At 41.8% G+C, this 15,381-nt stretch overlaps 1 protein-coding gene across 3 annotated transcripts in view; it reads right to left on the bottom strand.

Annotated features, from left to right (window-relative positions):
- Positions 1–15,381, bottom strand: part of COG5 (component of oligomeric golgi complex 5) — a 323,149-nt gene that overhangs the window by 23,780 nt on the left and 283,988 nt on the right. For all 3 annotated transcript variants that reach the window (XM_047841858.1, XM_047841851.1, XM_047841850.1), the window contains exons 18-19: positions 11,994–12,231; positions 5,859–5,935 (exon numbers count right to left, since the gene is read on the bottom strand). In XM_047841858.1, coding sequence (XP_047697814.1) covers positions 5,859–5,935; positions 11,994–12,231 — 315 coding nt within the window. The remainder of the gene's footprint in view (positions 1–5,858; positions 5,936–11,993; positions 12,232–15,381) is intronic.

Here is a 15,381-nt window from a genome sequence, read left to right as displayed (position 1 = left end):
AATAAAAAAAAAAAAAAAAAAGAAGAAGCACTCTTTCCAGTAGGGGGTCTCCACGCCGAAAGGACTTCCAGCTGGGGGGCTGCTGGTCGTCCGTGGAGGCCAGTGATGAAGTGAAGGGACACTGCTGTTCCCGCATCCACATGCAACATCGGCAGCAGCCCATGCCACCTGCCACTCCTCACTGCAAACTTCCTTTTGCTCAGGGGCCTGGGAAGGTGGCAAGACCACCGAGAACACGCAATGACATCTGGAAACAGCAGAGAAATGAGAGTGGAGGGGAGGGAACACTCTTGCCCCTGCACAGGGCACACGAGGGTCTGGCCTTCTGGAGAGGGGAAGAGAACGGTGGAAGCCTGCAGGAGGGGTCAGGGTGCTGTGGCAGAAGGGGCCATGGGGGTCCCAGGAGAGAACAAAGCAGGAGGCTGAGGGTTGCAGGTGGGTCAAGACTCAGAGTAAAGAGGTTAGAGAACTCTTAGCTTCCTTTCTTAGGATCTAGATGTCATGAACCCCAGCAGCCCAGGCAGGAAAGGAGGCAGGGTTTCAGGAAGACACCCTCCAGAAATAAAAGTGTACATTTGGCTCAACGTTCTTCGGGCATGTCCTAGAAGCCTGTACACAGCAGACGACAGTGAGATGCAGCATTCATAACAAGAGGTCACCACTAAAGCGAGGAGTTTAGATTCACCTGAAACTGACATTTTCCTGGATGATTTGTATATGCATTCGGATGCTATTCTAGAATCAGAGTGAAAACAAATGGGAACTTCTGGAATAAGCTCTGGGGTGTAGCGGTTACAAGCACAGTTGGGGATCAGGCAGCCCTGGGTCTGGAAGGCAGATCTGGAATTCCCACAGGACTTTCAGACAAGCAGCCCCAGCATCAAGGCGTCCTGGGAGTCACTCCTGACTTGTGTCTTTGTGAAGGTCAAATGGTGGAGTATCAGTGAAACACTTAGCACACAGCTTGAACATGCAGTCAGTGGTCAAATACGGACTGCAATAAAAACGATAATCAGCGAAATACCCATCCCTCCACATTTAGCAGCGTGCTCCCAGCACTGCCAAAGTATTGGCAAACAGCAAACCAAATCCAGCCCAGGATGTGGCTGCCTTCTGGCTACAATGTGGAAATCTGAAACTCGGAGTAAAGAATCCAGAAACCCTGGGGAAGTAGTTACTTCATGGGATGGATTAAGAACCCCAGATTCACAAGTGAAAAGAAAAGAACACACTTGGGGGTCCTAGTGCTAAAAATGGAAGCTTTCATTCTACAAACATGCAGGCGTGGAGGGGAGAATTCCAAGCAGAAGGATAAACTGTAGACACAGCAAACTCTCACCACGCCTACAGGTGAAACCACCTGACGGGAATTCTATACTCCAAGGTTACTGATGGTTTCCTTCTCCAGCCCCTCAGGCCAATAGGTCCCTCATGGCAGCCTGTCTCCTGGTGGCTTCTGGCAGAGCACGCCGTGGACACAATCCAGGGGCGACACTGTGCCCTCCAAAGCAAAGGTGTTGGGGCCTGGGTCTGTGTCCCTGAGCTGGTAATAGCACGAGGTCCCTGTTCCATCCCTTGCCTCACTAAGGTCTGCACTGAGAGTGCTTCCAGGCCCCTGGCCAAGTGGAGCTAGGGTAACCACCCTTGTAAACCCCACTTAGGGGACAATGCCCTGCTGCAGAGGGATGGACAAGGATGTGTCTCGAGTGGAAACACAAATCACCCAAGGGCAAATCCCTAATGTCAGCAGCTTCCTGAGGCCTCATTCTGTCCTGGGGAAGAAAAAATTCCCGCTGCCTGGAAAACTCTAAAGGAGACAGTAAAATGTAAATGTATGCAAGAAGTTTGCTGGCTTAATTCAACAGTCCACTACTATTACTGTCAAGAAGCAAGCACCCCGCAGCAGATGGCATCCATCACAGGGGAAAAATCCATAAGGGTGCGCGCATGTGTGTGCGGGTGTGTGTGTGTGTTGGGTGAGGGGTGCTGCACTGGGGGTCTGGCTGGCACTGTCACTCTCCCTCGCAAAAAGGCCATTGCACGGGGCCTGCCGCCCTCTCCTGTAGCCACCACCTCTGATTCAGATGTAGGCCAACCTGGCTTTTCGTTGCAAGGCCGCCTATTTTTCTCACCCCGCTCTCCTCCTTACATGATGTTTTACAGTATTTTATATCATTTTTTAGCTTCTTTGTTATTTTTAAGTGGGAATAACACTACAAGAGGGACTTTAAAATATATTTACTGGCTTTTCTAACTACAAATATAGAACCACCAAGGCAAAAACCATGAAAAATATAGAAAACCTCTAAAGGGAAACTCACCAGTGACAATCCATCAAAAAAATGTTGTTTATCCTTCTTGACTTTTCCTCTCCATACATACACTTATTATTTTAAAAATAGCAGGGATTATATCATATATACTGTTTACTAGCCTGTTTTTTTTCATTTTGTGATGCATTACAAAGTTTTTTCTCATATTATTAGCTACTAACCAACACTATGAATTGTTAATGGCGGCATATATTTGATCCTATTAGTGTGGCAGATTATTTGGCCAAGCTCCACTGACTGCCACTGAACTGGTTCTGACTGAACTGGTGACTCATGGGAGGAGACCCATGAATGAGAGTCAAGGTCAGTCATGTGCATGGCCCCTCATCACAACTCCCAGCACAGATGACAGAATTAACAAGAGCGGGCCCTTCCATTCCAATTGCTCAGGACTAATTGTGGAGAAAAGACAGACATCTAACACATGTTTTCAGAGAGGCAAGTAGAGGGCTGACATTAGGGATACTGGAACAAAGATTACTCAGTACTGAGTCTCTCCTCTCTAGGGAAAGACTGTGTAGGACCCTCCACACAGGTAAGCTTTACTTAAGTCAGTCTCTTCCTATGACAACAGTAAAGAAACCAGGGCTTTCCCAACAATGTTTACAGACAGAGGTAAATGGCATGTAGTGGTGTCTCTCTTCCCAAAGGATGGGCCCTAAAACATTCTTTGCAGACTAGAGCTAGATTTGAACCCCAGAATATACCATGCTTTCATTTTTATTTCCTGATCCAGTTTATCCTAAAATCTTTCTCAAATGGTCATCCAAGTCCTATCAAACAACTGAGAAAGTGCTAAATTCAAGTCAACAGATTTCATAGATTCAATGTAACTGCAGGAATAAATTGGTATATAAAAATCTGTGTTAGAAGTTTTCACTAAATTCAAGTTACAGAGCATGCTCCATAGGCAATGGATATATATGTGTGTGTGTATATATACATACACTAATTGTTCTCTTAACATTATGTGCCAAGGCTTTGGTGCTAAGGAGTCCTCTGCAAGAGGAAGCTCAGGGGCAGGAGAACTCCAGGAGAGAAGGACATAGATCTTCCCAAGTGCAGAGAGGAACAATTCTGCCCCTGCCACTAGCAGCTAAAATTCAAGAGTTGAGGCCCTGTGAGGAAGGTGAGAGACTGCTGATGCAAACTATTAGCAGGTCACGAAGCCAATGTAGTGGGATAAAATAACCAAACTAGAAATGTCAGAGAATGAGAAGAGTAATTATTGTTTCACCACACCTATGTGGGTGTGCATGTGTGTGTATGGGTCTGAGTGTGTTTGCGTGCAAGTGTATGGCAGATTGCAATATAAAATACCTCTTACTATGAGTCATGGTCAAAGTTTGATGCCCATCCCGACTGACCATTGCCCCATCAGAGAAGCTAGCTATAAAAAACATTTTTTTAAATTATACGTTGATCAATATCAATTTTTTAATCCATAAATTGGTACTAGACGGTGTCACCACTCTAACTTTAAATGCTCCTTTACAGGTTCGTTTTCTCGTGAGAGAATTGGGAGAGTTGCCAGAAAAGTCCCATCTTACATGACTGACAACAGAATTGGTTTCATGCGAAACCCTCAGAACTTGTATCCCACACTGTGATACAACTTAAAAGCACATGGGTAAAAGCTATCTTGCCTCAGCCCATAGAAAGATAAACACTATTTTAATTCATACACATGCAATAAACATGCGGCCAGGACTACCAAAAATAATAGCCTCATCTTAATATGGCAAATCCCAAATGACAGCTTTCCCACACTTTTGTCAATAGCTAGGTGGTTAATGACCTCCCGCATACTAGTTGATTCTGTAACTTGGGGCAGTGTCTTATCACCCCTGGAATTGCTGGGTTACCATATAACTCAGTGACTTCACAGGAGTCTTCACAGATTATTTTTATGATACAGGCAGATGACTGGTGGATCAGTGACCTCAGGACCCCTTCATCTTTCGACCTGTCCATGTTTGGTAATGTCAAACCCTAAGACTTCAACAAAATATTTAAATACTTTTTAAAAGGTCTGAGCAGATCCAAAGAAGGTATCTGAAAACACCTGTGATCCCACTTTAAGATTTTTTAAAACCCAACACTGTAAAAAGGCACATTTGAGGAAAATAACTCAGGTTCTTGTTTTGGCATTAAAAAGAAATCTTGGCCAATTACAAATAGGCAAGAAAAAGCACAGGGCTCTCAATCAACAACCTTGGATTCTTACGTTTCAAGTGACATCACGCCTGAATTTTCTAACTATCAAAAGTGTGGATGGCATAAGACAGTGAAGAAATCATTTAAAGGCCATACGTCTTATTGATTACCCTGGTTTCTACTTCTGAGTCAGTTTTTAGCAAACTGCATGCCTGGAATCTCTTCACTTACTTTTTTTTTTTTTTTTTTAATTTTTAACGTTTATTTATTTTTGAGACAGAGAGAGACAGAGCATGAATGGGGGAGGGTCAGAAAGAGGGAGACACAGAATCTGAAACAGGCTCCAGGCTCTGAGCTGTCAGCACAGAGCCCGACGAGGGACTCGAACTCACAGACCGCGAGATCATGACCTGAGCCTAAGTCGGTTGCTTAACCGACTGAGCCACCCAGGCGCCCCTCTTCACTTACCTTTATAAAGAAACGTTCAAAGACCATTATGGTCTTGGATATTCCAGACAGTTTTATCAGGTTTCCCCTCTAGAATGCTGTGGTCACAAAATGGGTATTTATGTTTGGTCCCCTCGGCCCACAGGGTTGGTCATCTTTTTGAACGTATACATTTTCTATGTGTGCTACGATGTTATTCAGCTTATTGAATAAACAGCCATAGCTGTTAAGCTATTCGGTGCTCCTTACAGTCTGAAGTGGTGGAAGGCCTAGCTCAGCATCCAGCACTGCAAAGGATTTTCCCATAAGTTAGTATATTCTTAGGTGGTGGATTCGAAGTAACTGTTTTTCTTTTTGAACTGGTCTCTAGGAAGTTCAATCATAAATTTGTGCTCAACTGCATTAGCCCATCTTTCTAGTTACTCCCTACATCTTACCACTAAACTCTTTTAATATTCTATTTAATAGTTTTGCTATGGAGTCTAACCTCTGACCTTTTCAGAGGTAGGTTAGATTGAAAATGATATATGAACAAATGAAAACTTCAGAAAAAGATGCCTATATAATTATTAACCGCCTGGTATTACTACTCAATCTATTTCTGTAAGAATGAGGAGTAAAAAAAAAAAAAAAATCCTCCCTAGAAAGAACATAATAAAATGTATCAGCTCGGTCTTATGAATTTTAACTAAAAAGTCACACACATGCATGCACACACACACAATCACTGCACATAATTCTCTATGGGTTTCTGGTTTGAATAATAACTTTTAAGATAAACCATATGAAATTGCCATTGCCGTAGGTCATAAAATGGCTGAATATTGGCAATTCCGTATTTTTCAACATGAACAGCGGGAAAGGATTTATCTGTTAATAGAATCTGGATATATCAACAGCAATAAAAGAACTAGGTCTCACCTGAATGACCTCAGCATCCGATAGGACTTTCCTAAATCAGATACTCTTCTGCAGAATGGACTCACAGCCAACTCCATCTGAAACATTAAAAGATACTCCATAGTTTTGTCAGAATATGTCAGAATCCTATCTTGAACTGGGGACACACACACCTGGATAACAGAAAGTTGTAGTTTGCAGTAAACTTAATTTTACCTGGACTGTGAGGAAAAATTTGAAATTCAATAAAATTTAATAAAAGGCAAGAACTTAGATAACTTTTGCATTTACTAAAGGAATGTAACATGACACAATTCCTTCAAGAAAATAGAAGAACATTTTTTTGGTTATGTAAAAGGAGGAGGTTTAGATCTTTTCTCCACTGAAAAATTGGAGAAGGGAAGGTTTTTAGGACTGCATGCCTTACTTTAAGTAGGCATCACAAGCGTTTCTGTATTAAGTATAAATAATGACACTTCTCACCAAGCTGGCCCACGTGATTAAAAGCCCTAACTCTGGAGGAAGCACAACTACGACAAATTCCAAATCTACAATGACTACCGTGTGGCCCCGGACTTCACTTCTTTTTCCAGGTTCCCATCTGTCAAATGGAGACAGCACTAATGCACAGAAGTATACAAATAAAATAGAGAATTCCACAAAGCAATATGAGTGATCATGCAGTAGGTGCTTGTTCAATGGCAGCAATTATTACCGGCATTTTTTTAAACTTTCCCCCTTTTACATTATTAGCAAGTTAATTTGCTTCCTGACTCAAGAACTACTGGTTTCACTTTATTTTCCTCCTTTGACAAGACATTTTACTTGTCACTAAAGGGAGATGTAGGCTATTTGTTCTTTATCTAGCAAGTGCAAAGTTTTCGCATATGCGGATCTCAGATAGTAAACCGTTTTTCCTCTCTAGCTATCAACAGAACCCTGGTAAAGAACAGTTTAGAAAATGTCTGAAAAAAATTATGGAGCATCTTCCTTCAAGAAAAACACAGGAATGGAAAGTAGAGCTTCTGTCCTGCTGGTCATCCTTCTAAAATATTGCTCAAATCTTCCCTACTGCAAGACCATGGAGACCTAAACAATCACTCATCTGAGAAACATTTTTGATTCCCTATTAATTGCCAGGCACCAAGTTAGACATTGGAATGAGAAGATAAATTAGACTATCTTGCCTTCAGGGACCTCTTTCAAATTTAGTGAAGATTATCTATCTATCATAAAGGACTGGTGTATACTTTTATTTTAAGAGAGACAAAGTGAATGAGTGGAGGAGGGGCAGAGAGAGAAGAAGAGAGAGAACCCCAAGCAGGCTCTGCACAGTGAGAGTGGAGCCTAACAAGGGGCTCGATCTCACAAACTGTGAGATCATGACCTTAGCTGAAGTCAAGAGTCAGATGCTTAACCAATTGAGCCACCTAAGCGCCCCATCTTTAAACAATTATTACTCATCAAAATCATAAAAAGCTGTGTGCGCATATACATACACATACATATACTGCATATACATATATACATACACATGATTATTACTAAGAAAATAACAAGTGTGATACCAAATGTATGAACTGACTGTCATGGGGGAAGTGGAGGGCAGCTTCCTGGAGATGGTTCTGAGGGGAACTAGAATTTCTAGGTGGAGCAGGTGAAATTTCTCTCCTAAGATATAGAAGACACAGAATATGCCCCCTATGTCCTAGAGGGAAACCTTAACATGGTTAGAAAACTCTCTAAAATACAGAAAATTAAGTAAATGAAAAGGGAGAAGCTCATGGTTTAAGAAAGTCAGGATTCTTGCCAACAAAGCAAAACAGAGCAGGTTGAAGCCAGTGTTCTCAAACAAGACAGTGGGTCCTTGGGACCTGTTTAGTCTCTTCACTTGATGGAATTACTGGTTTCCTTCAGGATGTGGCATTTATTTTACACTGAGCACAAAGTAAAAGTGCTATTATCATGGATCTCTGACTTGGTAATTCCAATCATATACGTGTGTGTGTGTGTGTGTGTGTGTGAGATGGTTTTTACACACTGAGATTACATGAAGTATTTTTCATGAAACATTTTTGTCATTTTTTTCAATTACCCTACTGGGCTTCACCATCTTCAAAGATTAAACCAAAAAACCTTTGCCTTAGCACTTGAGCAGGATGGAATGTTAAAGCAAATTTAAGTAGCTAGGGAAAAATTACAATATAAGAGAATAAAACCTTGAGTTGCTGTGTAATCTATGATGATACAGGAGATTTCTATGCCATGGGACAATTTCAAAATGTTAAATGTTTAAAATAAACAAAGGACCTCTAGGCTACTGAAAACCATTTTCTTCGGCCAGAATTCCATTAAACAATAAAGGCCATGTTTCTAAAGGGCAGGAGTGTTCCTTTTAGAGGAGGTGACTCTGCAATTAGCTGTGGATGCACAAATGGCATGTTCAAACGCCTCTCTCTCCCCCCTCCCTGGTTCAGAGGAGGCGAGCGGTCAGCTGCAGGCACGGTGAACTAATTACAGGGCCGCTCCATACCCACTGCAGACATTTGGTTAACCACAGGGCATCTGTGGATATTCCTACCGCTTTCCTGCCTGACACTGCTCAGGGGAAAAGGCAACTGGAATGGAAATCTTGATAATTTTGTTTTCTTTTCTAAATTTATATTTTCAGGCCAAAAAACTATACACACACACACACACACACACACACACACACATATGTATATATGTATACATATACATGTGTACATATACATATACACATACATATACATATATACATGTGTATACACATATATATACATATATACATGTGTATATGTATATGTGTATGTGTATGTATATGTATATGTATATTTAAAAGGCACCAGAAGACCTATAAATAGAAACTGCTAGGAGGACCACTGAGTAAATAATTTAATGCCAATTCCACTAGCCATCCCCTCCCTCAGGGTAGAAAGGATATTGAGGGGCAGAGGGAAGTGTGTGTTTCAAAGGGCAGTGTAGACAAATCCCTGGAGAGATTCTGAGTCAGCAGACCCCAATGGCCTTGAACAAGCTTAGTGTTTTAGAACTGCTGTGTGATTACTGTAGACACAGAGAGCATGTGGTCACAGCAGGGAATTAATTACCTGTAGGAAACCACCTCATGCCCGTGACCTGATTCCTAAGGAGGCTGCATGTCGGGTACTTCCCTCACCACGAACCCTCCAGATGGCACTGGGCAACTACTCCCCCTCTCACCTGTGCAACGGTGCCAGAGGGACAGGTTAGGATTCCTAAAGAAATCTTTAAGACATACCATCATCTGTCTTTGCAAGCAGACTGAATGACAGCTAGGCAGCAGTCCCTAACCTACTCCTATGGGTCTCTTCCTGAGCTTCTTCTCTGTTTTTTTTTTTTTTTTTAATGCCAGAAGAGTGGGCACTTTTATCACAAGAACACTTTTAAAACCCAGAGAGGATTTGTGCGTTCTTGATTCCAGTGGCCTCAATGGCTTTGTTTCATTTTGAATACAAACTGATAGAACTTTCAATAACGAGGCAGTCAAAAGGCTTTCCAGTCCCGAGCTGATGCCAGTCATGAATACAAATGTCAGGGTAATGCCTTCTAAGTGTTTTGACTCTCTGAGGAAGACACGTCCGATCAAATACGATCCAGAAAGCTGAGGCGCAGCACCGTACAACTGCAGGTGTGGCAAGAAACCAGGTCAAATTAAACCCCCCAACTCGCTGTAATTTTTGTAAATGGGGGTGTAGCTGGATATCACTAGCCAAAGCTACTAGGCACAACGTGATTAACTCTGATAGGGCTTCCTCCCGTCTCTCCTGTGCCCACAGCCCACAGGGTGGGGACTGTATGCAAGCTGGGTGGCAGGATGATCTGAAGTGGGGACACATGCACAGTCCGGGAGGGAACAAAGGAGTCAGGGAAACAGACCTCACGCTGAGTAGATGCTGCTGCTTCTATATTTAAGAAATGGAAAAGAGAGGCTGTCCTGGAGCCTTAGTTAGTAATGAGGACTAATGAGTTTTACTGATCTTAAGGGAAGGGAGCTGAGAAAAGGTTTGGTTTACTGGGCGACATGTCTTAAGGAAGAAGAAATGCCAAATAAAATTGTGAATGATGTGGTTTCTGGAAGGTGGGAGTCAACCCACCCTCGGCTGCCTTGCATTTGGAGCAGGTGCTGGGTGTGGCAGCAAGGGTCACAGGACAATGCTCTCCATCTTTCAAGACTCATAAGGGAACATCACATAAAAATCAGCAACGAAAAGCCTGCGGCGCAGCAGGCAGCGCCCTCATCCTGGCTGTCTCTGCTGTCTCTCTCTGCTCCTGGCCACTCTGATTGCAGTGCTGCCTCCAGGAAAGTGACTCAAGGACCAGCTGGAGCAGAATGCAAATAAACCGGTGGGGGAGGGAGCCCCAGGGAGCCAAGAGGACAGGAACAGAAAAAACAAAATTCTGGAGGAAAGGGGGAAAGAGAACAGACACCCGTTTGAGTAGAGCTCAGGGTGTTTCTAACAAGAGCAGGACTTGGTGCACGGCTGTGCCCTCAGTCCAGCCAGCGGCCTGGAGCCAGTAAGGGACAAGTAACACACTGCTTATGTACGATCCTTAAGACGGAGTGTTAACCTGTAACAACAAAACAAAGTGTGCAAGGGCATGAGAACGAAGCTGATGAAAGTGGAAAAAGGTCAAAGGAGCAACACGAATGGTAACATTTAACTTCTGTTTCTATGCCTACGCCACTAAAGGCCTATTCCCCAAAGAAGGTTCTTTACTATGGTCTGGTGGTCTCCAAATCATGTGGAGATGAAAATGACTAATCCTGGCCCAATTCGTATGCAAAGAGTCTGGCTCTTGAAATGTGAGATAATGTACCTGGTCCCTTTTGTGCCTCTATCAGGTACAAGGGAGTGTCTGACAATCACCCCCGTACAAGTAGTGCACATCTTCTCAGCAAGGGAATAGTGAACCCAGACTTGTCCCCAGATACACACAGGGATAAATAAGGACATTAAAATTTGACTATCTTTATAAGCAGGGGGGATCTGGCAAACTATGAACAATCCATCTGAATAACTATCTAGACTAGTAAAGTTAACAGCTTGGAGAGGCTTGAAAAATGAGTTTGCCTTTGGGGCGCCTGGGTGGCTCAGTCGGTGGGGCGTCCATCTTCAGCTCAGGTCATGATCTCACGGTTCGTGGGTTCGAGCCCCGTGTTGGGCTCTGTGCTGACAGCTCAGAGCCTGGAGCCTGCTTCGGATTCTGTGTCTCCCTCTCTCTGTGCCCCATCCCCGCTCATGCTCTGTCTCTCTCTCCCTCAAGAATAAATAAAACATTAAAAAAAAATTAAAAAAAAAAAAAGAAAAAAAATGAGTTCACCTTTGACATACTATGTAAATATGAATGATCTGTTTCTGAATCTTTTAACTCAACTATATGTTTGAGGGGTTTCTTCTCTGCCTCTGATATTGTTGAAAGGCTTCCAAAAAAATCTGTCTAAAGGAAAAAGGAAAAAACCCTTTCTATAAGAGGTGATCATGGTTCGAGAGCCCGGAATGATTTCAAACCTGGCCATACACAAGAAAGGTACTCTGTTCAACAGAAAGAGACCAAATAATCAGACCCTTTATCTAGATGGTCCAGTGTGCATCTAAGTGAATTAGAACATTGTCTTGGAATACTGAGCTGGCCACTAGAGGATTACAGACATGCTGGGAGCTTTTTCTCTTTACGTGCCAACAGGCAGCACCTTTACAGTTCATTGCCTATATTATTTTCCAGCAAAATTAATTAATTACTCTTATCAACATTGATCTCATGGGATAATAATAAGAAAGACCTACATTACAGAAAAATGGGACATGTTTCTGTAATGTGGAACGAACCACTTCACCTTAACTTTGAAATCTCAAATACGAGTGATGACTCTTTTATTAAATAGAGAAAAAATATCTGGCATGAAAGTATGTCTAAACTCTTCTCTCTCTCTTTTTTTTTTTTTTTTTTACCAATTCAGTTTAAATGAATTTATTTTTCTTTATTAAAGCTTCAACTCTTTAAAGCAGTAAAAGAACACATACTCAGTCTTTCAATAAATAGGTAATATAGAGGCTGAAACATTTCCCCCTTTGTAGCTATGCATCAATTTACCTGAGCAAAATCAGCCGCAAGTCGTACCTTCCCACCTTCGCCAAGAAGTCTTATGAGACTGGCATTGCGAATAAAAAGTTCAATTGCTCTTTGTGCAATAGCTTCCGTGTTGTCAAAGACAAAATCCAAGCATTCAAAGTGGTTAAAGTAGTCACTCATAACTCTAGCAATGAAACCTTGAAGCTCCTTCATGTACAGAGAACAAGGAACATCAGGCTTTCCTGAGCTGGATAATGACCTGCAAAAGGGAGAAAACAGGCAATGCACTAACAGTCAGTATTTAACTTTTGCCTGCCGCTCCCCACCCCTGCCCCGCCAACCCATCACCTGCTATTTCAGTCCTATGGAATTTTTTCCCTCAATGGTAAAAAAAGTATTGTTTATTTTTCCTAAGAGTTAAAGAGCATAAAACAACGTTTAAATTATAAAAGCCATTTTGAGATGCTAGGAAGATTACTGAAGAAATCTTAGAATCCATTTACCTAGAGATTATTAAGAATGAAACGGACAACCATCTGTCTTGGATGATTCACACAGTGCCTTATGCACTCTCTGACCTCTCAAGGTCCTTCGCAGCTTTACAAATCTCCATCCACTCATAGTTTTGCCTGGTTAGTGAATAAATCAATAATGAAGCCTGAAATAGCATTTTACACTTTGTAAGGGCAGAAAACACTGCCTGCCCCAAACAAACTCTTGGCAAAGATATTTCTGCTCCTGTGCTATTTAGTCTGATCAGCCGAATAGTAGATTTCTGACTGTGAAGCTGGTTATGTAACAATACACATGGTATGCAATTTTTTCCTCCCAGATGATGAGGTTTGCAAAGGCTTTAATTTGGATCAACAGATGATGCCAGCTGATGCTCCATGAAATACTATTTATAATTTATAAATGTTTATAATTGCTCTTTAAGGAATATATTAAAAGAATGTGAAATATTTATAGGAAAGAAATTATACCCAAATTAGAAATCACCTGATATTAATTAGCTAACCAATGAGATCATTGGCTACAAAGTGCTGAATCTTCTTCAAAAAATGAGTGTTTCCATATTCTGAGAATGACGTAGAAAGAGTGGCAACGGTCTAGAGAACAACAGATATGACTCAAGTGCCCAGAGCAAGAGAATAAGGTGAACTTCATTATCTTCAAAGACAGCAATGAATGGTTATTATCAGAGGATACTAACCAAAGGTCTTCTATTTCTAGAAGTAGACAGAAATAGAGAAACCAGTCTTAAGTTCTGGCAGGAAGAGATTTTGTTTGGTTATAAGACAGAACGTCCTGAGGCGAGGCCACTGGGGGGCACGGTGGAATGCTGCCGCGTGCAGTGTCACACGGTGGAGGGCTGCTTGGGTACGAGTGCAGAGACGGCCTCAGTAAGTGAGGGCAATCTTCACGTGGGGTATGGGTTTGCCAGATTCAGACACTGCATGGCCTATCTGCATTCAGTTCAAAAGTCAAGGTTGGAAAAAAACAAGGACACCAATCTCTTTCATAGTTTCTTGTGCTTTATCAAAAGCACTGTTGTTATCTTAGTACTCCTCCAGAGGAGTATTTCAAGAATTTTAATCTGGTTAATTGAAATTATTTCCATGAGGATTAGAAAATAAAATACTAAAACAAGTTCCTTAAGCATGTGTCAATGTAAGTAAAATGATCCAGTGGACAAAATTTTGAAATAGGTATTATCAGTTCTCAGTGTGGATTAGAAGCCTGACTGAAATTTACTAGAATGCAAAACTGGCTTGGCCATCGCTAAAGCTCAGTTTTCCCAATTACCCCAAAGCTTTTGGTAAGAGATTTTCAACTGATAGAGTGCAGAAGTTGAAGGGCCTTCACAGTGAGAGCTGCACGCACGAGTCGAGGGTAGACCGAATGCACGCCTGAGAAGTGGCAGACGTTCATCCTCATGTCACCAAGACTTTTGGTGTGTGTGTGTGCTCTGCGCCCATCAGAGGTGCACATCCATCACTTCAGGATCGAGAGTCTTACTACTTTTACTGCCTTCCTTCCCCATGCAAAGCTATAACTGGACAGGAGCCATTTTACACTAAATAAAAGAATTACGGTCAATGTACTATGTCAATCAGACATTTATGTTTCAAGCTTTATCTAATTTGGAAAGAAAGACACTGGTCCTATTAAATACATTTCAAATACCAGGAAACCAGGTTGAGCATTACTTTTTAAATAGCAGAGGGATTCTGTAACCCACCACACTCCACATAAGGCTGGCTGACAAGGTTAACCTGCTTTATTCCTTGTACCTAAAATAGGTATAGAGGGCTTCAAAGGGCAGATGGTCACTATTATTTTTCCAACTGTGACTCCTGGGGGCTGGCCCTACAATAAAAGTGAATTTTCCTTCTTGAACAATTTAATCTAACCTTACCTTATGTTTCATATAAGCCAAACATTTCATATATGGAATGACATGACAGAATTACTAATAACAAAGTTCTAGAAAGTGAGAAAATTACTGTCATGGCACAACACTTTTAAACGCACCATGAAACAGTGTTCCACACTCCTACAAGGACACATGTGGAAAACGACTATCAGTGGACTCTCAAATGTCTGCCATATATAGAGAGAGGGCTTAAATGGAACCATCAAAAGCCATTTGAGAAAACAAATTAAGGACAGTGTCATACACATTAAAATAATGCTTCGTACTCATGGCAACCTATCAGTGGTAATCTGGCTCCCTAGCATTTAAGCAAACTAGTAAGGATGTAGCTATTGGGAGAGCCAGCTTTTAATGTCTAATCCGTTATCTACAGGCACTAGCTGTGGCTCGCCAACACAGCTGCTGAAGTATTATCTGATTGCTCTTACAGAATGAGCCTTCATTTTTGTTTCCTTTTCAGAGGCATTGATAATCAGTCTAACTGGAACATTTCAGATCACCTTTGAACAAAATTCATTTCTTTCCAAATACTGCTAAATCAACAGTTTTGTGCTATCTCCAAATATTATAGTCTTTTGCCTATAATCCACTTCACCCTTCTGTGCTTCATGTCATTATTAAAAACAGAGATTGACCTTTTCATCCTTCAAAAGATACTGTGTAGGGGCACCTGGGTGGCTTGGTCACTTCAGCGTCTGACTTCAGCTCAGGTCATGATCTCATGGTTTGTGAGTTCAAGCCCCGCATCAGGCTGTGTGCTGACAGCTTAGAGCCTGGAGCCTGCTTTCGATTCTGTGTCTCCCTCCCTCCCTCTCTTTCTCTCTCTGCCCCTTCCCTGCTCACTCTCTGTGTCTCTCAAAAATTAATAAACATTTAAAAAATTTTTTAAAAATACTCTGCAAATGAAAGAAGTGATTTGAAAAATTAAAGGACAGTGTAGAACTCATGCAATTTTCTATAAACAGCTAGACT

The sequence above is a fragment of the Prionailurus viverrinus genome, chromosome A2, assembly GCF_022837055.1.
Source record: "Prionailurus viverrinus isolate Anna chromosome A2, UM_Priviv_1.0, whole genome shotgun sequence".
NCBI lineage: Eukaryota > Metazoa > Chordata > Mammalia > Carnivora > Felidae > Prionailurus > Prionailurus viverrinus.
This window is presented reverse-complemented; position numbering and strand designations above follow the sequence as displayed.